This window comes from Crotalus tigris, unplaced genomic scaffold (genome assembly GCF_016545835.1).
Source record: "Crotalus tigris isolate CLP2741 ecotype Arizona unplaced genomic scaffold, ASM1654583v1 scf7180000017570.77150, whole genome shotgun sequence".
Classification (NCBI taxonomy): Eukaryota; Metazoa; Chordata; class Lepidosauria; order Squamata; family Viperidae; genus Crotalus; species Crotalus tigris.
In genome coordinates, this window is record NW_024096481.1 from 1432 (window position 1) to 24453 (window position 23022).

General features: G+C 42.5%; 1 protein-coding gene across 1 annotated transcript; it reads left to right on the forward strand.

Annotated features, from left to right (window-relative positions):
* Positions 1 to 20778: 20778 nt before the first annotated feature.
* Positions 20779 to 22262, forward strand: LOC120313316 (vomeronasal type-2 receptor 26-like). Its single transcript, XM_039355107.1, has 2 exons — positions 20779 to 21645; positions 22257 to 22262. Exons 1-2 carry the CDS (start codon positions 20812 to 20814, stop codon positions 22260 to 22262), a joined length of 840 nt encoding a protein of 279 aa, XP_039211041.1. The 5' UTR covers positions 20779 to 20811.
* Positions 22263 to 23022: the final 760 nt, after the last annotated feature.

A 23022-nucleotide genomic window follows, 5' to 3' on the forward strand; every position in this document is an offset into this window, starting at 1 on the left:
GTCATGGGGATCAGGCCCAAGCACTGCAGGGTCCTGTTGGGGGAGAGATCGGAGGGGGAGAGAGGGAGGGCACTGCAGCATCCCCATGGTCAGTCCGAAGGGCAAATGACCGCAAGGGCATTGCAGACATCATAACTTTGAAAGAGTTTTGTATATAATTTTAGGGCATCCATCATAATCTGTTGAATGGCCTTTCATATCACGAATACTAACAATAATACATTTTTTCTCTGTTTTGCACATATCAGCCCAAACTATGGAGTATCAACATTTACATTCCTTAAGACACATTAAATTAAAATACATTGAATGACATTCCTGAAAAATGAATTCAGAAGAGGGACAATTTCTATAGGAAATGAATTCCATTCATAAGAAAAGGTCTCAAATAATGTTTGGCTCAGGACAACAAGTGTTAGAGTGACACACACAGAGCTGCCACAATTTATGTAGTAGAATCATAATTGCTAACCACCCGGGCTGGGGTGCCTAGTGGTGCCCCTCTTGCTATTCCGTGGGACCCCCCATGGCTCCAGCTTCCAGCCAGAGGGAGAGTTGTTACTGAACTACATCTGCAAGGCCCCAAGAGCCCCAATCCTTCCATAGCATGAAGGGAGTGGACAGCCATTTGTCTGAAAGGGCATGGGGTCTCCTGCCTGAGCAGGGGGTTAGACTAGAAGACCTCCAGGGTCCCTTTCAACTCTGTTATTCTGTTATTCTCTCCACAGTGGCTGGGGAGACATTTTCCTTTCACATAAGGAAAGCTTTCACATTTGTTCAAAAATGAATGGTAAAATATAAGTGCTTTCAACTAATAGCAAAATTAATCTTAATATGAAAATTATTTTCTATTTCAGCTCTCTAATTTCTATAAGCTCTTTATCCGCTCTATTTCCTTTACTGTCAGGGGTTTGTCTCAGGGGCTGCCCCAAAGAAGAGGCGGTCAAGCTATTCTCCAAAGAACCTGGAAGGACAAGAAGCAACGGATGGAAACGAACCAAGGAGAGAAGCAACCTGGAACTAAGGAAGAATTTCCTGTTAGAACAATTAACCAGAGGAACCACCTGCCTCCAGAAGCTGTGAATGCTCCAACATGGAAGTTTTTAAGAAGAGACTGGACAGCCATTTGTCTGAAAGAGTATAGAGTCTCCTGCCTGAGCAGGGGGCTGGACTAGATGACCTCCAAGGTCCCTCCCAGCTCTCTTCTATTCTATCCAATTTCACTGCATCTTCCTCCTTTTTATCTGTTTTTAATTTTCCATTTCATATTTTCCTTCTGTCAAAGTCTTGAATTTTTCCTTCATTTTAATTATAGATAGATAGATATAGATATACATGATATAGATATAGATAGAAATAGAGATAGAGACATAGAGATATAGATATATAGAGAGATATATAGTGATATAGATACATAGATATAGATAGAGAGATATAGATATAAACATATTGATATATATTTAAACACTCTTTCATTTTCTCCCCCTCTGGGCTGCATCTGATCAGAGTTTCCTCAAAGAGAAGATTTCGCCTTCAACTCCTCCACTTCTGAGCCAAGACAAAAGCCCCGCCCCTCTCTCTCCCTAGTGGCTGCCTCTAGTCCTGGCCTGCCCCTGTCATCGTGGCAACCCAGCAGCAGCCAATCAGGCAGGAGGGCAGAGACAAGGGTTGCCTGGGAGCTCAGCCACCAATCAGACTCCTGGAGAAGAGGCCGAAGGAGCAAAGACAAAGGGGGGGGAGAGGAAAACGTCCAATAAGGAGAGAGAATTAGAGAGTTTTTCCTGGGATGAGAAAGAGGCAGAAACTGCCAGAGATGCAGAGGGAGGGGAGGCCGGAGTCCTGGAAGGGCCTTTCCCCCCCCCAGAAATCCCTGCAATGGAGGGCTTCTCCTCCGGGGGGGCTTGGGCAAGGGGGGGGCAGGGGCTGCCCAGGAGAGCCCGGCCGGAGGGACTTTGGGGGCCAGGAGGGACCCCCAGGATGCCCCTTCCTCAGAGCCCCAGAGGGCCCCTCCAGGGAGACCCCCCCCGGCCTTTCCCTCCCCAGCAAAGCCGGATCCCCCTTGGGAGACCCAGGCCCTGCATGGCTTCTCCCCCCCAGGAGCCTTTCCTGGAAAGACACGAAGGGGAACCGGAGCCTCACAAACCCCCCTTGGCTGCCTCTCCCCCTGAAATGCAACTCCAAAGCCCATCATCCACCTTAGCCTCTTCCCAGAATGGGGGGAGTGAAGGATTCCCCCAGTTCCCCTCCTCCTTCCTGAGCCTTTTCTAGGGGCAACGTGACACGTCTGGGCTTTGCTTTCCCCCCTCAGGGCCCCATGTGTGGAAGGGAGTGGCAGTGGAACATGGGTCCTTCCCCTCCCTCTCTTCCTTACGTGGGCTGAAAGGCATCCTTTATTTCTCTCATTTATCTCTCTCTCATTCTCTGTACATGGGTGTGATTTTTTTTAATTATGTCATGTCCTGATGACTAGTTTTTAACTAGCAGATTTTTATTTATTTATTTTATCCTGGTCTCACTATTGCATCAGTCTTTTTCTATTGCTGCCCTTCAACATTAACTTTCAAAATAAAGTAAACTTTGGTTTTAACTCAGGAGGAAGCTATTCCAGTTCTGTGACATGTTCAGGCATGAAGTCGTCCCCGGGGTTTTCTCTTTAACCGCTGTGCCCACAAATATCCGATTTCTTTTTCTTCAGCCACAGGTGCCGTGTATTCCCTCTGGGGCCAATTTCAAGCATGGAGCTTCCCAACCTCTCAATTCTTGCTGAGAGATTTAATTCTAGCTCTGCCCTATCATTTTGAATCGTCTGGGGATTATTCCCCTTCCATTCCTCTCCAGAGAAGGGCCCAACAAACTCTGAGTCCCAGAACTAGTTGAATTAGCCGGGATCTCTGGTGAGAGGGAGAATTATTATTCTTATTATCCTCAAAGTTTCCGCTCTGCTCTTTGGCCGAATCCTCCAGGGAGACTTTGGGCAGAGACAGATGGAACCAGCTGCAGTTCTCTGCTTCTCTCTCTGACCCGGGAGGCCCAAAATGGAAATCTTTCCTGGGGGAGAACTTGGCTTTAGGCAAAAAGCCCCACTGGGAGATTTCAGACTTGGGACTTCCCTCCCCACTCAGGATCAGGGCTGTCTGTCTTCCTTCACACCAAAGTGGGCCACCCTGGGGGAAATAAGAGCTGAAGGCCAATGCAGCCATGTTGCTGCCTGCTGGGGTCACCCCCCCAAAAGACCCCCCTTTTCCATCTCCTTTCCCCAAATGGGAGCTCTTTCTTCAGCCTCTCCTTGACTCCCTTGTGCCCCCACCAAGCCCCTCTTTAATGTGTAGAAGAGTTGGGGGTCCTGCGTCCTTCCAGATGTGGCTGGGTAACATCTTCCCCTCTGGCTGGAAGCCTCTCCCCCTTCAATCCTGCCCCAAGGGGACCCTGCAGTGCTTGGGCCGGATCCTCAGGCCTGCCGGAAGTGGCCTCCATTTTGAATACTCCGAGGAGTCCTTGTAGAAATGGCGGCTGCTTTTGGAGCTTCCCACCCTGATCCTCAGGCTGTTGGGAGACTGCAAAGCTCTCCTGGCTCTTGCTGGGCTTGGGAAACCAGACCCTGCATGACGATGGGGTAGCTTCAGATGAGCTTCCTGAAACCTTTTCCTGGCTTTGACCCCCCCTCACTCCCCCCAAACCCCACATTTCTTCAATAAAGAACACAAAAAAAGCTGGAAGAGACAAATTAGGTGCTCAAACTAAACTCCCCCCCTCTGTCCTCAAATCCCTACCCTCTTTAACAATTTGCTAGATATACTGCATGCCTGAAATAGAAGATCAGAGTTGAAAGGGAGCTTGGAGGTCTTCCAGTCTAACCCCCTGCTCAAGCAGGAGACCTGACCATTTACCCTTTCAGACAAACGTTTGTCCAGTCTATTCTTGAAAAACTACAGTGTTGAAGCACCCACAACTTCTGGAGACAAGTCGTTCCATTGATTGTTTTGTTAGGAAATTTCTCCTTAGTTCTAGGTTGGTTCAAAATCTGTAAGTTTACTTTGACTGCAGAGAGTCAAAGAATAAATAAAAGCAAGGAAAAAAAGCAATGATTTTTTTTTTGCTCTGTCCCACTGCATGCGAGGAGCCCCCCCCCCTCAGAAGAGACATTTTTGATCACACCCAAGGCTGCCCTGACTGGATCGGATGAAGGGCTCTGCCTCCCCTTCTCTCTTCCAGAGCCCCCTCCCTGCCCTTGTAAAAAAGATGTTGAGACTCTAGAAAGAGTACAGAGAAGAGCAACAAAGAGGATTAGGGGATTGGAGGCTAAAACACATAAGGAAAGGTTGCTGCAATTGGGGATGTCTAGTTTAACGAAGAGAAGGACAAGGGGGGACATGATAGCAGTATTCCAATATCTCAGGGGCTGCCATAAAGAAGAGGGAATAAGCTATTTTCCAAAGCACCTGAAGGCAGGACAAGAAGCAACGGGTGGAAACTAATCAAGGAGAGAAGCAACCTAGAACTAAGGAGAAACTTCCTGACAGTGAGAACAATTAATCAGTGGAACAACCTGCCTCCAGAAGCAGTAAATGCTCCAACACTGGAAGTTTTTAAGAAGAGACTGGACAGCCATTTGTCCGAAATGGTGTAGGGTTTCCTTCCCGAGCAGGGGGTTGGACTAGATGACCTCCAAGGTCCCTTCCAACTTTACTACTATTATTATTATTATGAAGAGTAACCAAGATTCACCTGAATGAGAGACAACTATATTCAAGAGCACAGCTCCTGTCTGTCCTGTAATGTGAGCCACAAAAAGCATAAACTGTGATATTTATCCTTTTCTGAGGCAAGATCCCTTCCATGTTGCTTCAGTCTGATGTTTACACCAAAGGCAGTCACTGGAGACGTAGGAAAAGAGGTCTCAGAGACACGGAGGGTGATGATTGCAGGGAGAAGGAGCTTCTGCTCTTGGGACCCTGAACTTCTTCCATGTAAGGAGGGGTAGCTGGAGAAAAGCACCTTAGAGAAAAGTCACAGATAGACCCCTTGGGGCAGTGTTCTCTAGTGGTCTTAGTCCTTCCTGTTAGGACACGTACAGAAAGTCATGCTGGATGGAGATAGTTCAACAACCAGGAAAGTGACTTCTGCTGTCCTTCAATGGGGTCTCTTGCCTCCAGAGGCTGCTAGGGAAGGTCACCCAGAGCTATGGAGTTTGGTGCCACTCTAGGTTGGTGACCCTTAACTCTAGTGCTGCCTGTGCTTTATCTACATGCAAGCACTCAGTATCCTTGAACCCAGCCTAATATTAAGAGTAGGGCCTATCTGGAATTTTCTAATAGAATAGAATAGAATAGAATAGAATAGAATAGAATAGAATAGAGCTGGAAGGGACCTTAGAGGTCTTCTAGTCCAGCCCCCTGCTCAAGCAGGAGAACCTATACCATCTCAGACAAGTGACTGTCTAGCCTCTTCTTAAAAATCTCTAGTGATGGAGCACCCATGATTTCTGGAGGCAAACTGTTCCACAGGTTAATTGTCCTCACTGTAAGGAAGTTTCTCCTTAATTCCAGGTTGCTTCTCTCTTTGATCAGTTTCCAACCATTGTTTCTTGTCCTGCCCTCTGGTGCTTTGGAGAATAACGTGACCCCTCATTTTTAATGAGATCTCCATATATTAATCTTAAATTGGAGCTGATTTTATAATTCCTTATAACTGAAGTGAAATTTTAGTTGCCATCTATTCTAGGAATATCAATTTTTGCATGAGAGCTGACTAAGAGGCAGAAAAGTGACAGCATGTGGATCACATAATTGGCTAAGAGAGAGAAAATTGTAGAGTGGGTTGAAGTTTTTGTTTTAGTTTCCTTGACACTTCCTGTGTTGACTTTCCGTATTGATACATTGAGAGCCATTAAATTTTGAAGTTTCTTGGTTTAAGTAATAGAATTGTGCTGTGAGGTCTGCAGCTGAGATGGTGGCAGCGGTGGTTGGTGTGACCTGGTTTAGAAGAAGAAGTTGGTTTAGGGCAGGGGTAGGCAACCTCATCTCTTTTATGACTCATGGACTTTAACTCCCAGAATGCTGACTCAGGAATTCTGGGAGTTGAAGTTCATGAGTCATAAAAGAGCCGAGGTTGCCTACCCCTGGTTTAGGGGGATATTGTCGCAGTTCCTCTGGTTGTGTAGATGCACTTGGTGTGGTGCAACACCTATGACATTCCTATCTCTGAGGCTTTGCTTGAAACTCCACCCCAGAAGACATCCAAGTGCTTCCTTCAGATGTACAGTTCAGAGTCCCTGTGTTCTGGTTTATCTTGGTCGATTGTTGATGCTTTATGTTTCTCATCTGGAGGGGGAATGTTAATGTGGATAGCTTGGTCTAGAACTGGAGGTTTGTCCAAAAAGTAGTGACCCCACTGCAAAACAATCCCTGGAAGGGCTCACACCCTCTGTCAAGACTTGGTCTAGATAATAAAATGGAAAACAGCCATGAATCAGACTGGTCCCTTATCCAAAGAAGTCATTAGATCCTCTTGTTCCCAAATGGGAAGCTTTCAGCATTCCGCTATGGGAGTGGGAAAATAATCCAAGATAGAAAATGGCAGGAGGGCATCCCTGAGGCTTCGCTGTCCAGACAACTAAGGAGCTGCAGGAAGAGCCCACCTTCTCTCGAAGCTACCTAGAGACCAACTGACTTTACCACCTCCAATAACAGGGAAAGGGTGAGAGGTGAATGCCAAACTGGGAAGGAAGGAAAGCTGGAGGTCCATTCCATGGTCTTCCCTCCCTTCCTTAAAAAAAAAAAAAACTAAGGAGAAGGGAGAAAGGAGGACGATCCCTCTTTCTGATACTTTTAGTCATAGCTGGAGATGTATTTGGAATAAACTTTTCTGTGCCTTCAGATGTTTTATGCAAGACATCTCTTTGTGTTGATTTTCCATCTAGGGTTTTCATCAGTTCCAAGATCAATTCAAAATGCCTTGAGATTTTTGATAAGGTGACCAAATGAACCAGAGAGGCTTCACTAGTTCCCAGAGTGGTGGATTCAACTGAAAAAGGATCTGTTGCCTGAAATTTGTATTTTTTTAATTGTAGGCCAGTATTTCTGCCCAGACCAAGGGTGAGAAAAACAAGTTGTTGAAGGAGTGGGAATGTGTTAGCCAATTAAAAACCTAGAAACAGGATGTGCTATTGGGATCTTGAAGTTCTCACTTCTCAATTCAGTATATTTTATAAAAACTGTTATGGCAATGCAACTGATGTGTGTTTACTTAAGACAATAACACATTCTTAAAGATAGAGTAGATGGGTGGATATTCATTAATTATGAATATTCATGCTTACATCATCTATTATCTAGATGATGTTTCCTCCTCCAATTTTTCCTTACCACAAGACCCCTGAGAGGCAGGTGGATTTGGGTGACTGACGGATTTGGAGTGTCCATGGCCAGAGGAAGCAATCCACATAGGACAAAACCAGTGATGGGATTCAGCCAGTTCGCACCAGTTCGGCAGAACTGGTAGCTAATTTTTTGTTGCCCAGGTCCAGAATGGACTTCTGGAAATGGCATCCACACAGAGAATTGATTGTTCACATATTTGAATCCCACCACTGGACAAAACCCACATTAATGAATGGATAATGAGAAAGCTTCACTGATCAGAGACAACTTATTCCTCATAGAAGGGTCCACATGAAGGAGAAACCGCCAATACCTGGTGTGTGGAAAGAGCTTTAGGCTGAGCTGTTCCCTGAGTTCTAACAAAATTCACCCAGGAGAGAAACCCTATAAATGCACAAAGTGTGGAAAGAATTTCAAGGTGAGTTGCTTCTAAAATACGTTTCGTGGGGCAATTTTCCTTTTAACTGTATGAAATATGGAAACTTTGGATTTCAGTTCTAAGGCAGTGATTGATGGGCAAAAATGTGATGCTAGCAGATGATTGGGGTGAAAATATAGATGGGAGGATTGAGGGAGAGAGAGAGAGAAGAAAGGGAAGGTGAGGGATATGGGAGGAGGCAAGGAGTGGGGTAGGTAGGAGAAACTGATCCTTTAAAGATCAAGCCAGTCTTATGGCTCCATAAGAGTCAACTTACCAGAAAGCCAATAGAAAACAAGGTGGAAAGACTTTGGGGATCTTTTGAGAGACTTTGGAATCCTAAATGAAGGAATGAAGCTGGGAAATATGGAAAGTGAGTTAATTTGCTTTGTCTAGAATTGTCTTAGGATTTAGGGGTTTTTAAAATCCTTTTTATCCATGTGTTGTCTTTATGACCTTATTTTCTTTTGACACCTTTAGTAAACTCCAACCCCCTGTTCAGGAGTGAGTTTTTTTGAACCCTAAAAGAAAAAACCACTTTTCCTGGTTTGGATATTTTACTAACTTTAAACAATATTCAAATATTATATATGAAATGGAAAACAAAATAACAACCACAACGAAAGAAATCTCTTCATTTTAAGCCCAGAACTCAAAATAGAAAACCACATTAGGGCTTTCACAGTATTTCATAAAAAAAGTAGAGGACATACATTTACAAACTCATTACATATATGAAAGTACCTTATTGCTTTCTTTCAATACATATATCAAAGCTTATAAAAAATCCATCCAAACTAATTAAATCATTGAATTTAAGTCACTTCTTCCAGCTTATCTTCACTGAATGAAATATTTTTCTTCTCAAGGGTGTCTATCAAGTCTCTTCCCTTCAGGAAGTTCTCAGCCTTATTTTTATCCATAAAAAAAGATGTCCCAAGATTGTTTTGTTAAACATTGTAGATTAACCTGGAGCAAATCCTTGTAGAATAAAGTTTTCATCTCTATGATGTGTTAACATTTTTTTTCTCAAAGAGTTCTTGACATTGATATCCATAAGGAAAAAATCCTAAACTTAATCTCTTAAGAGTTGTGAGTTTACTTGACACTCTTGTTTCAGTTGTACTGGGAGGATTATATTCAAACCATCGTCATAATAGAAGCTGATGTCAGATTTATATTTCAAAGGTACATTTAGGTTATTTGCGTTGTCCAGCATTTGTAGAGTTGACACAGTGGGTTGATAATTTTCTACAGAGGAGTGATAATATTCTTCTTTAATCTCCTCTATATCATTAGCTTCTTGAAACCCTAGATGATTTATGGTATCATTAATTTTCTGTATGGACTCTTGAATGATTTCTTTAATGACAGCCTTCAACTCAGAGTTAAACACCTTTCTGTTTAACTTCATCTCCCTCTAGTGGTCAAAAGATGTTCTTTCTTTCTCCCCCCCTCATAGTGGCTGTGCAGGTCTTCTCTATCTTAGCATTGGGTGATGATCTGCTGGGCTTCATCTTCATCCCCAAGTGCTATATTATTATCCTGAGGCCAGATCTCAACACAAAGGAGCAGCTTATATTAAAAGAAAAATAAGAAGGGCGGAGACATAATATTTTGAAGTAATTGGGGCCATCTGGATCTCCAGGGAGGCTCTTCCACAAGGCAGGGGGTGCCTGATTTCTGGGTCCAATAAGATGATATGGTTTCATAGAGGAGATGCCAAGAATCCCTCTGTGCTAACCTTGCCCTGGGCCATATTGGATGCCAAAATGTTATTGAATTAATCCACTCCATTTTCTGACTGATTCCTTACATCAGGGGTGTCAAACTCAATTTCACTGAGGGCCGCATCAGCATTGTGGTTGTCCTCGGGGGGCTGGGTAGGTGTGGCCAGGGTGGGCATGGCCTACTAGGTGGGTGTGGCTGGAGTGGGTGTGGCCTACTGGGTGGGCATGTCCAGCTCTACATCATTCGCGTCAAGGGTGCCTGTGGGGCCTGGGCAGGAGTGGGACAGATCTGAGAGTCTCTGGCAGAAGGGGGTGAGACCAGGGCAAGCACCCGGCATGGAAGAGCCAGCATGGAAGAGCCTACTGAACCTCTCCCCCAGAGCCCATCAAGCCGGATATGTGAAGTAGGTGAGGGCCATTTGCTGGTCACTTCCAAGCGATGGTGCATTTCTTCATTCCTCACAAAGGATAACACCTCCCCAGTGTGCACCCAGGGGGTGGGGCCAACGCGGCTGGGGCCGATCCCTCACTGTTTCCAGACGGCCTTGTGGAGCTAAGACTGAATGCATTTCAGCATAGATGGCCACCACAAAATTGTACATTGACTCCCGGCCAGACTGGGCCAGGGCAAGGCAGAGGGGGCCATTACCTCACTGTTTCCAGGATCGCTTCGCGGGCCACATGAAACCACGTCGCAGGCCGCATCCGGCCCCCAGGCCTTGTGTTTGACATGTCTGCCTTACATGCATCTAATCAAGGACTATAGAATATAAAATAAACTGAAAAGTTTTATAGATGGTGGATTTTATTAGGTTTACCTGCCTAGATCAGTTTAAAAGGTTTTCATAGTTTTTACATCTAAAAATGTTGTGCTATCTTAATTATATTTATCTATTCATTTATCTTTAAAGATGTAAATTTTTTGCTTTATTTTCTCTCTCTCTTTTGGTCCTGGTCCCTGACCATAATCATCTTCTGGTTTCTTCTATGATTTAGTTCCAACTTTACAACAAAGAACAGCTTTTTTCTTGAATAAAGAAAAAAAGCTACCTTTTTCAAAATTGAAATGCCCCAATAGCAGAACCTGAAGACAAACGTTTAACGATTATATTGAATAAAATATAACTTTCAGGGATTTTGTTCTGGTTTGCTACATTATAAGAAAGAAGTAGTAGTCAATGAACAAGAGCAGCCACCCATCTCTTAACAAAGGCAGCCAAAGTCTACCATAAATCAGGACCAACTGTATACGTATTGAGGATTGACATTTCAGACTCATCCCCAAATCCTCTTTTGAGAGTGGAATGAATCAAGATATTTTCTAAGGGATGTTTGTGAGAAAGTTCTCCCACCTCGTTCCTTGGTTCATCTTCAGAGTTTCACCCCATTTGTGATTCCTCCTAATTGGCACCTCCCTGTTGATTCACTCAGAATTTAGAGAGATGATGTCTCTCCTTGGGGCCATTATCCGAATCATAGTGATTTATTTCTTCTCTTGGTGCTAAATCTCTAAAGACATTTTGGATTGCTTTCAGACATCACACAAGAACAGCCACAACATGCTTCCCCTTTGATATCATATGAAAACCTTGATGGCTAATGTCTCTGCACTGTAAAATCTTGGAGGCATAAATGAGAGAACCTTGAAGGATTTTAAGACAGGTTGGAGCTGCAGATGTGAAGGCTTGTCTGGACTCTGTCTGGATTAGGAAACCTCTGGAGCTTCCATCTTGGAAGAGAGCTCTGGTTTCTTCCACCTCTTCACATCACTGTGTCTTCAAAGCAAGGCTGGAGACTCCATCAGGAACACTAGTCTTGTTGCTGCTTCTGCTGCTTCTGCTGCCCCAGGAAGTCCTGGCCAGTCTCAGAACCAAATGTCTCCTGACTCTGAAGAGGGACGAGGTGCACCCACAGAACTATTACAAGCCAGGAGAGTTTCTCATTGGTGGCCTTGTCTCTGCTACGAGGATGCTGCTTCTACCGTTAAGCTTCAACAAATCTCCTTTGTCTCAAATTTCTCGGTACATCAAACATCCTGCACAGAATTAGAACCTCTCCATTCCACCCTAAGTTCTAAAGTTTCAGCCTCCTCTCTTATAATGAACGATCTCTTTGATCTGCTAGTTTTTCCTCTCTTTCTGTCTCATTTCATCCTTGATTCATCCTTTTCAGCTGATTTGAAATTCTCAAATAAATAATCAGTAGAGATCTTCCGTTTTTCTTGACTTGACATCCTCTCAGCAGAGTTGGACTGTGGATGGGCAAGAGAGGATGGTTCTTCTCTTCTACCACTCTCATGCCCAATGAGGTTATCAGCACGGGGAGAAAAATGCAGAAGTCTTGACTTTTTCTCTGAAGTAAAAATGAGAAAAGCTCGACATTGAGCAATGACCAGATAAAGATTCTTTGTTGCAAGGAGTGCAACAATTCCTCCATTAGAGATAGATTTTATGTTTATGGTCTCCCATAAAACAAACTTTTTTTTTCCTTTTCAGATCAATCACGGTTTTGATTCCCAGGTCCTGAGTGATGAAAATCCTTTCTTCTACCCAATGCTCCCTGCTGAAGGAGTCCAGTACCCAGGGATGGTGAAGCTGGTCCTCCATTTCAGGTGGACCTTGGTGGGTCTCCTGGCTCCAGACACTGAGAATGGAGAAAGGTTCATGAGGACATTGACTTCCATGCTGACCAGGAATGGCATTTGTCCAGTTTTATCACAAACCTTTTTTCCAGCTGCTTGGAACGCGGAGGTAGACCCGTATTTATACCGCAGATGGAGAAAGGTGAAGGTCTTCATTTATGGTGCAGACTTGACTTCATTCAATTTAGGTGTTTCAGTTTTGTTTCAGGTATTTGAAAGGCTTACTGAACCGCTTAGAGGAAAAATCCTAATCACCACAATCCGCTGGGACTTCAATATGTATTTGACCAAAGAAACTTTTCCTGCTCAATACATCCATAGTGTATTTTCATTTGCCATGAAGAAAAATCAAGTTGGAAATTATGGTGTGCATTTGAGAGTTTACTCTCTTATGAGATACTTTGTGGAGACCTCCTTCCTGTGTTCCTACAGCAATGATGGCTTTTCAGTGAAAGTCTGGAGACGGTGCAGGCAGAGAAAAGATCTGGAGGATCTCAAGAGAGAAGAAATGGATTCAATCCTGGTTCAGGACAACTATTTCATTTACAACACAATTTGGGCTGCAGCATGGGCCTTAAATGCAGCTTATTTATCCAGATCCAGGAGGACATTTAAAGGTGGTAAAAATTTGAAAACTCCAATGCTGAAGGCATGGCAGGTACTTATTTTCTATTACACAGCTCTCCATAGCAGTTGGGAGTCAACGTTACAATTGTAAGAACTGTGTAACTATTTTGACAGTAGTTTTACTGTATTCTGAATGTAAACGTTAAGTTAAATTCCAATTTTCAATAATAGTTTTATTGGTTTGTCAAAATATAAAATACAAATAGAATTTTGAAAAAGCAATAGAAAACTAGAAAAAGAGGGAGGAAAAGAAAGAAATAGTGTGTTGAAGGAAAAATCTTCATCAAGGTCCAGTCCAAGCCGGGAATAAACAACATGGAGACTGCTTTAGAAAGAAGGTTGCAGTTTATTGAAGAGGAGAGCCAGACAGAAAGATGGCTCTGGGGAAAAAAACTGACCACATGTAGTGGGGAATGAGTTTTTATACTTTCTTGGGCTTTGTTTGGAGTTGTTCCTGTGGCTTGAACTTTGACCTGAGTCTGAGTGTGCCTTTCTGGTCATTCTGATGGTGGCGGGTTAATCCTATTATGTCCCAAGGGTCATATCCTGCTTCCCTGGGGCTGGGGCTGATGACTGTTGGATTTTTTTGTGTGAGGGATTCTTGATTCTAGGGATCTTTCTTTCTAATTCCAGCTTCCTGACTCCAATCTTTCTGACAAGATTATCACAACTGCATTTCTGCAGACCTGGTTTCTGTTTGGGGCAGAGAGACTTGGGGGGGGGCGGTTGGTTTCTGCCTTTAAAATCCTTTGGGGAAATATAATATTCTGTCTTTTTAATATTTCCCAAAACATTTCTTTCTCTGGATTCTTCTCACAAGTGTAAAGTGGGAAAAGAAAAGAAAAAGGCACCAATTTCTGAGTCTCTTTAGCATAGTAGAAAATAACAACATTACAATCACAACTTTTTGCTTTTACACAACAATACGTACAAACTATCTCTATAACAATAAACCTATCTAATTAACTAAAACAAAATGAAGATTTCATTTTTCTTTTTCATTACAAGCACAAAATCTGTAAGCAATTTCAAAATAAAAGCGAGATTAAATGTATTCTCTTCTTTGGATAAAAGAATCTGTCTGACATTCTCTACTTCTCATTACTGTGGGGAACCGTATCTACTTTTATTGACTCATTAAACTTTATCCTAATTCATGTTAAGGGAATCCTCTATATAAATTCAATTTTTTTTTTTTACCTTTGTCATGGGAAAAAAAATCCACAGTTAGGTTATTTGCACTGTCCAGCATTTGTAGAGTTGTCACAGTGGGTTGATACTTTTCTACAGTGGGTTGATAATCTTCTTTTTTAATCACCTCTGTATCATTAGCAGCTTGAAACCCTAGCCTAGGTGATTTGTGATATCATGAATTTTCTGCATAGATTGTTTAATGTCAGCACCCTCTAGTGGTCAAAATATTTCTTTTTTTTTTTTTTCCTTTTCTTTTCCTGGCCAATCAGAATTGATGAAAAGCGGAGAATTTCCACCACCCTAGCACAATACAAGGCTACAGAATATTTTAAAAGTAGTGAGGGAAGTCAGCTCCCCAGAGAAGGAAATATTAAAAGGGCAGAAAAATATATTTCCTCCAAAGGATTTTAAAAGCAGAAACCAACCCTGCTCCCAAGTCTCTCTGTCTCAAGTAGAAGCCAGCCCTGTACAAATGCAGATGTAAACCATCAGAAGGGCCCCAACTAGGAGATCAAGAAGACAAAGAAACCTAAAATCTGCATTTGTTGTTAATTGCAAAGTCGTGTCCGACCCATCGCGACCCCATGGACAATGTTCCTCCAGGTCTTCCTGTCCTCTACCATCTTCTGGAGTCCATTTAAGTTCACACCTACTGCTTCAGTGACTCCATCCAGCCATCTCATTCTCTGTCGTCCCCTTCTTCTATTGCCCTCAATCTTTCCCAGCATTAGGCCCTTCTCCAGTGAGTCCTTCCTTCTCATTAGGTGGCCAAAGTATTTGAGTTTCAACTTCAGGATCTGGCCTTCTAAAGAGCAGTCGGGGTTGATCTCTTCTAGGACTGACCGGTTTGAACGCCTTGCAGTCCAAGGGACTCGCAGGAGTCTTCTCCAGCACCATAGTTCAAAGGCCTCAATTCTTTGGCTCAGCCTTTCTTATGGTCCAACTTTCACAGCCATACATTGCAACTGGGAAAACCATGGCCTGGACTATACGCACTTTTGTTGGCAGGGTGATGTCTCTGCTTTTTAGGATACTGTCTAGATTTGCCATAGCTTTCCTCCCCAGGAGCAAGCGTCTTTTAATTTCTTGGCTGCAGTCCCCATCTGAGGTGATCTTGGAGCCCAGAAAAATAAAATCTGTCACTACCTCCATTTCTTCCCCATCTATTTGCCAGGAATTGAGAGGGCCGGATGCCATGATTTTGGTTTTCTTAATGTTGAGTTTCAAGCCAACTTTTGCACTCTCCTTCTTTACCCGCATCAAGAGGCTCTTTAGTTCCTCTTCACTTTCTGCCATTAGAGTGGTATCATCTGCATATCTTAGGTTGTTGATATTTCTCCCGGCAATCTTAATTCCAACTTTTGATTCATCTAGCCCTGCCTTTCTCATGATGTGCTCTGCATATAAGTTAAATAGGCAGGGCGACAGTATACAGCCTTGCCGGACTCCTTTTCCAATTTTGAACCAATCAGTGGTTCCGTGTCCAGTTCTCACTGTTGCTTCTTGACCCGCATATAGGTTTCTCAAGAGACAAATGAGATGGTCTGGTACTCCCATCTCTTTAAGAACTTGCCACAATTTGTTGTGATCCACACAATCAAAGGCTTTTGCATAGTCAATGAAGCAGAAGTAGATGTTTTTCTGGAACTCCCTAGCTTTCTCCATGATCCAGCGTATGTTGGCAATTTGATCTCTAGTTCCTCTGCCTCTTCGAAATCCTGCCTGTACTTCTGGTAGTTCTCGATCCACATACTGCTGGAGTCTAGCTTGTAGGATTTTAAGCATAACTTTACTAGCATGTGAAATGAGTGCAATGGTGCGATAGTTTGAACATCCTTTGGCATTGCCTTTCTTTGGAATTGGAATGTAAACTGACCTTTTCCAATCCTGTGGCCACTGTTGAGTTTTCCAAATTTGTTGGCAAATTGAGTGTAGCACTTTTACTGCATCGTCTTTTAAGATTTTGAATAGCTCAGCTGGAATACTGTCACCTCCACTAGCTTTGTTGTTGCTCAGATTTTCTAAGGCCGATTTCACTTCACATTCTAGGATGTCTGGTTCGAGGTCAGTGACCATCTCATTGTGGTTATCTGGGATGTTAAGCTCATTCTTGTATAGTTCTTCTGTGTAGTTTTGCCATCTCTTCTTAATCTCTTCTGCTTCTATTAGGTCCCTGCCATTTTGGTCCTTTATCATGCCCATCTTTGCATGAAACTTTCCCTTCATATCTCCAATTTTCTTGAAGAGATCTCTGGTCCTCCCTATTCTATTGTTTTCTTCTATTTCTTTGCACTGTTCATTTAAGAAGGCATTCTTATCTCTTCTAGCGATTCTCTGGAATTCTGCATTCAATTGGGTGTATCTTTCTCTTTCTCCTTTGCCTTTTGCTTCCCTATCTGCATACCCCACCCAAACTCTAGGAGTCATTAGCACCAGGGAAGCAGGATATGATAATAGGACTAACCACCACCATGAAGAATACCAGAAAGGCACACCCAGACTCAGGTCAGAATACCTGACACAGGAAATACAAAGCCTAAAACAGGAACAGGAAACTATTGCAAACAAAATGCTTCAGTGGGTATAAAAACCTACTTCCCACATATGCTCAGCCCTTCTTTTCTCTCCTGTTTCCTGCCAGAACCATCTTTCAGTCTGGCTCTTCAATAAACTGCAACCTTCTTCCCAAAGCAGCCACCATGTTGTTTATTTATCCCCAGCTTGGATGAACCAGGATTAAGACTTTTCTTTCAACAGTAGTAAAATAAAATCCAACCCTTTTATCCTTATAATTCAAAAGAAAAAATACTCCATGCTTCCTTCTTTTGGCTGGAGTCTCAAAGATGGTTTATAACTTCAAAAATTAGTAGTAAGCTGTAATTAAAGAGAGTCTCTTTTAGCTCATAAAGAATAGTCTCATAAATTGATTAAGAAATGAAGGGCACAGTTTATTGTTTGCTTGAAAAGTAAATTCCAAAACGGCTGTTTTATCCAACAATGACGTGATTTCTATCCCACCCCCCAGCTTCAACTCACCCATTGTTCTGAAGCACGATTTCTAAAATGACTTGCAGGCTGATGCTGTTATCAAAGGATCTTAAGGGATGGTTGAGAGACCCTCTCTAATCCAGGAGGGTCAAATAAATAAGAGGAAACCTGTTCCTTCTGTTGATAAGTTGGAAAAATGGCAGTCCAGAGAGATGGAATTCTCTGGGCTTGTCAGCTGGCCATATTCTTCACCGAAAGTCTCAGATTAAATTCCAATTTTCAGTTGCTCTCCTTTCTGCAATTCATTTCACCCTGCTAATTTCTTTTCCAATTTTATTTAGCAGCTTCTTGGTAAAAAGATTTTCCCTCCACCTCTTTCTTCTTTGACTCTTTTTTTTTACAAGGAGGACCATTACCATCTACCACACAGTCTAAAAAAGTGTGTTGTGCATATTAAGCTGTCTAACATCTCTCATACCCTTTCACTTCCCAGGCTGCCCTTGTACTCCAGGGCAGCCTTTACCCAGAGTGGATCTCATTCTTTGGCTAAGAATCCCTTTGATTTTTCTTCCCCGGCTCAAAGCTTTCAGTAGAATCATAGATAACAAAGCAGCAGTGTATGGAGAAGCTTCATTGGGCCAAGAAGGTGAGCAGGCTAAGGTCAGGTGAGAAGATGAAGGGCTGAACTGATAAAAAGTCTGGAAGCAGCAAGAATGAAGAATGTTCCGCAAAATTCCATAAATGTTCCATAAAATTGAAGGAGGTGACCTTAACTGGTATCAGAGATCATCTTTCACCTTGAGATATGGAGTCTCTTCTCCATGGCAAGTTGCCCATATGTCACCTCAATGCGGAGTTTCATAAGCACAACCTACTAGTAGAGCAAAGGCCCCCATAATCATCCTCAAAGTGAGCAAAGTGTCAATGCTATGACAATTGAAAAACTGAAGCCATTTTACATTTTGCTTTCATTGCCACTTTTTAGTTTACAGATTTTAGATGAAGGAGGGGGAGGGGGGAATGTTAAGTTTCTTAGTTAGCCATAACAATACTTCTGTGTGAGAACCAAGGTCAGTGCTGAAAAAAGTTTTGGCAGGCTGAGAAAATGGGAGGAGAACCCATATTTTGAATGCATTGGTGAATGTGATTTATGACAGCAATTTTGGGGTGGGAATTGCAACTTGTTACTTTGTAGCCCAAGGGAGGGGATTTTAGTCTTGGGTTCATCTTTGTATGTGCCAATACTTTGTTTCCTAAATAAAATGTTCTTTAAGGAAGAAATCGTAGCCTGGAAGTTCTTTTAATTGGAACCATGACACAATGATTTTTCTCTTCCTATTTGCCCTATTTGACCTGTACACCAGTTGTTTATAGTATTGTTTTTGTATTTGGCATCTGATTGCATTTTGACCTGGCTGGCAGAATTTCTTCAGTATTGTTGTGAACAACATCTGTTTATTGTCAGGTTTTAACTTTGGTTCTCATTAGTTCACACTGGATGTATTGTTTGCTATACTTCCCTTTGGTTTTCCAAACTCTGCAGTAACAATTATAAATGGAAGAGATAAAAGACATCCTTGACCATCTTTATTTTTCAGGCCATTCTTGGTCCTTCTAAGAAGATTTTTATTCTCTATTTCTCAGTACGGATCCTTCATGACAGCTCAAATGGAAGAGAGCTTTCTGCATCTGTGTAACATTGCCCATTTTCTCTTCCATTCCAGCTTCATTCTTTCCTTCGAACCTCTCAGTTTTACAATAATTCCAACAATGGGGTATATTTGGATGAGAACGGAGAGCTGGTGGTAGACCTGGTCATTGTGAACACGGTGGTTTTCTCCAATATGTCTGTTAGCAAAGTGATAGTTGGGAGTCTAGAAAGAGTGGGATCCTTAAATTTCAAGCTCATGATGAACCAGAATGCGATTGCAAAGATGGAAATGCTGAACAAGGTGGGGAAAAGACTTTATTTTGTTTTTGTTTTTTAAGGTCTTACCAAGAGGATTGCAGAATTGGGGCAGGGATAGGGTTGGGATGTCATCTCAGTTCTCCCAGAATGGAAATATTTATTTTTGGTTAGATGTTCATGTGTCTATGAAAAAAATATCCTTAACTATTCCAGTTAACTGTTTATCAAACTTCTACAAGGAAGCTAGATTTATATCATGCGACAAAGTGATTGATTTTGTCAAAACAGAAATCCATTCAACTTCCTTTTCAGTAGGTACACTGAGAATTTAAAATAAAATTGTAGTGGGAGAAAAACTAGAAGAGAAGATAAATAGGCAAACAGCAAGCAACCAAATCAGTTTCTTGTAGGCTTCGAATTTAGCAAAGCTAAACCTTGACTTGAAGATCCCCAAACTTTTCCTTTTACCTCTTTTAGGAAATAATTCATGTTGTGGGAGTTATTTTTCCCCCTCTTTCTGCCCAGCCCCTACCTTCTTCCAGATGTGTGGAAAGCTGTCCTGCTGGATTCATGAAGGTGGCTCAGGAAGGGAAGCCCATCTGCTGCTACAATTGTCGTCCATGTGTAGAACGAACCATCTCCACCATGGAAGGTAGGTGGCAGCAGTAGAAAGGGGCAGACTTTGGGGAGGATGATACAGCTCCCCTGAGATTCTCCATGAACATACATGTTGGAAGGCTTGGCCAGAATTGGTCCCACCTCTCTGAGTCTTGATCAAGATATACATTTAGTATATCATAGTGAATTATAACAAAATACCTTAGAGATTAATCTGGTATATAGATTAAGCAAACAGGGATAGAGATCATGAACATGCAGGATAAGTGAGGGCTGAATATTGTGAGAGAGATGGCATCTCTTGCTCTTTATCTTTTACAACACATCTTCCATGTTTCAAATTACTATTTCCTTCATTGCTCCGAACAGTGAGAGTCTCCAGATTCCAGAATATAATATTTAAACTTTGATTGGATCTTTGGAAGAGGATTGACCAAATTCTGGCAAGAGTCCATGTCTAGTGGGCACTTTGGACAACCACAGTTTCAGGTTGTAGCTACTTGCCTTTAATCAAAGGATTTCTTTCTTTGCTAAAGGATTCTCACAGAGTGTCTTTGATGTGCTCCACATTCTACTTGCTGGGTGTGTGAGTGTATGTGTGTGGGAGTTGGTAGCACTATGTTATACTCTTTTGATTGTGCCATCTGCTCAAGGGGTGCCCTTTTTGGTCAGCTTCAGGTGACTCCTGGGTTTATACTTCCTAAGGCTGACATTGCAGAGGTTCTCCTCTTAAAGTTATTTTCAAAGTCTTGGAGAGGAGAAGAGGATGGGGGAGGGGAGGGGAGGGGAGGAGAGGAATTGTGAGTTAGGGTTGAGCCAAAGTTCCTTATTGATCTTATTGGAAGATGTTCCTCTTTCTGATAACAAAAAAAATGAGGAATGCATTTTGATGTCCTCACTCCATATCCAGCTCATCGTTAAGGGCCACTCCACCTAACGTTTCTTTCTCCATGGCAAAAGTAGCGTTTATCCACTTCAGCTGGCATAAGCTATGCTAAGTGAACCTTCACATATATTTCATTCCATTGTAGGCTGGATCTCATTGGTGCCTTAAGGCACTGACAAAAGGCAGAGCTTCAGTTTTAAAAAGGTTCAGCAGTGGAAAGGTAAAATGGTGAAACTGCCTTCCTTCCTTGAATCCTTTCTTCTTCCCTCCTTCTCTCTTAACAAGTTCATTGGTGAAATGGTGACATAAAAAAAGAAAAGTAATATTGAGATTTCTAAATGGAGGGAAATGAAGAAACACATTGACTTCATCTTTACATATCTTTATAGATGTTCACACCAAAAACTATTTTACACAAACAATGCTTTTCATTAAAGGGCATGTTAAAGGGAGAAACTATTCTTGCTCTTTTTCAGATGCAGACAAATGTACCAAATGTCCAGAAGATCAACATCCAAACATCAATCGAGTTCACTGTATCCCCAAGATTAAAAGCTATCTTTCTTATAAGGAAAATCTGGGGATTATCCTGACTTTCATTGTCTTGTTCCTCTCTTTAATCACAGGCTTTAGTTTGTGGGTCTTCATTAAATTCATGGAAACACCAATTGTCAAAGCCAACAACCGGGACCTCTCCTACATTCTCCTGGCCTCTCTCCTGCTTTCCATCTTGACCTCCTTTCTGTTCATTGGCCGGCCAAGGAGAGTGACCTGCCTCCTCCGACAAACAACCTTCAGCATTATGTTTTCAATTGCCATTTCTTCAATCTTTGCCAAAACAGTCACAGTTGTGTTAGCCTTTTTGGCCACAAAACCAGGGAATAAAGTGCAGAGATGGTTGGGGAAGAGCTTGGCCAACTCCATTGTCTTTTCTTGTTCTGGTCTCCAAGTTGTCATCTGCAGCATCTGGTTGGGCACTTCCCCTCCATTCCCTGACTCTGACATGTACTCCCAACCTAGAGAGATCATCCTAAAATGCAGTGAAGGTGCTGTCACCATGTTTTATATTGCCCTCGGATACATGGGCTTCCTATCTGCTGTCTGTTTCATAGTGGCTTTTCTGTCCAGGAATCTCCCTGGGACCTTCAATGAAGCCAAGCTGATCTCCTTCAGCATGCTGGTCTTCTGCAGTGTCTGGGTGTCCTTTGTGCCAGCCTACCTGAATAACAAAGGAAAGTACATGGTGGCTGTGCAGGTCTTCTCCATCTTGGCCTCCAGTGCTGGATTGCTGGGCTGCATCTTCATCCCCAAGTGCTATATTATTATTTTTAGGCCAGATCTGAACACCAAAGGACATTTGATGTCAAAATAAAATAGAAAAAAATGACTTTTACAAATCTATTATTTTTCAAAAATGTCATTTAGTAGGCTTGATTAATAGATTTCGATCATTTAATGTTTGTTTTTTTATTTCTTTATTAAATCTAAATGTTGCACATCTTGGCTAGGGATGACTCTAGGCAGCTTACAACCCAGACAAAAGAAAACAAAAGATTAAAATAATAAATAGTAGCATTAACATTGATTTAAAATTGAGAAAGATGGAAGGAAGAGAGCAACATGCACATGGGGAGGAGGTATTCTTCTTATTCCCAAAGAAACCAATAGCAATGCACCATGTCTCATTTTAGTTACAATAGAGTAAAATCAGTTTCCAGATAGATGAGACTGTTTGGTAGGCAAATGGAGATATAAGGATTGCGGCTCATAATGACCGTGGAAATTTTTATCAGAACATCCCTATAGCAACCACTGAATCTGAAGATGCAAATGTTTCTTCTAACTAAGATCATTTTTTTTTTGCAGATCTAACAGAAGGGCAACAAATAACCTGAGATTGACCATCATTTATGAATGTGTATATATGGATCATTTTCTCCCTTTTTGTATCGTTTTCCCCTCCTTTCTGAAATGTATAAATATTTGTATAATTATTTAATAAACAAATAAACCCAACTCATACATGTGTAGCGGAGAGGGGAGTTGGGGTGGGATTGGCTCTGGCTGGGAGGGTTTGCTGGAGTTCTGCGGATTCGACGTGGAGGTTAGGAGCCCCCAACAGCCTCCACGGTGGCTGGTGGTGTGGCACGGTGCTTGGGGAGGCATTAAAAAGGAAGAGGAGGTTGACTGGGGGATAGCTTTTCTTCTTTTTTCCTGGTGGGGAAAGCCAGACAGAGGGAGAGTGAGGGAGGAGGTTGGCTGGATTTTGTTTTTATCCTTTTCGGTGGGGCAAGCCGGATGGAGAGGGAGGGATGGAGATAGAGAAGTTTCTTTCGAGCAAGCTTGGAGGAGAGAAGAGAAGAGAGAAGGAGAGGATTCAGTGGGAAAAGGCCAGAAAGAGAAGAGGAGATAGAATAAGGGAGGTTCCTATGAGCTGCTGAGAGAGACCAACCATCATCACATCACGTGAGCTGCTGCTGACAGAGATTGACCATCATCATCTCGTGTGAGCTGCCTTCTGACAGAGACTGACCATCATTATCTCATGTGAGTTGCTGCTGACAGAGGGCAATGGATGCCAATGATTCAGAAAGGGAGGAAGGGGGCACAGAAGGATTCCTGTCTCCTCCCT

Bases quoted from the DNA above. Each gene is read 5' to 3' on its own strand.
- LOC120313316 (XM_039355107.1), top strand. From the start codon at position 20,812: ATGCTTTTCATTAAAGGGCATGTTAAAGGGAGAAACTATTCTTGCTCT.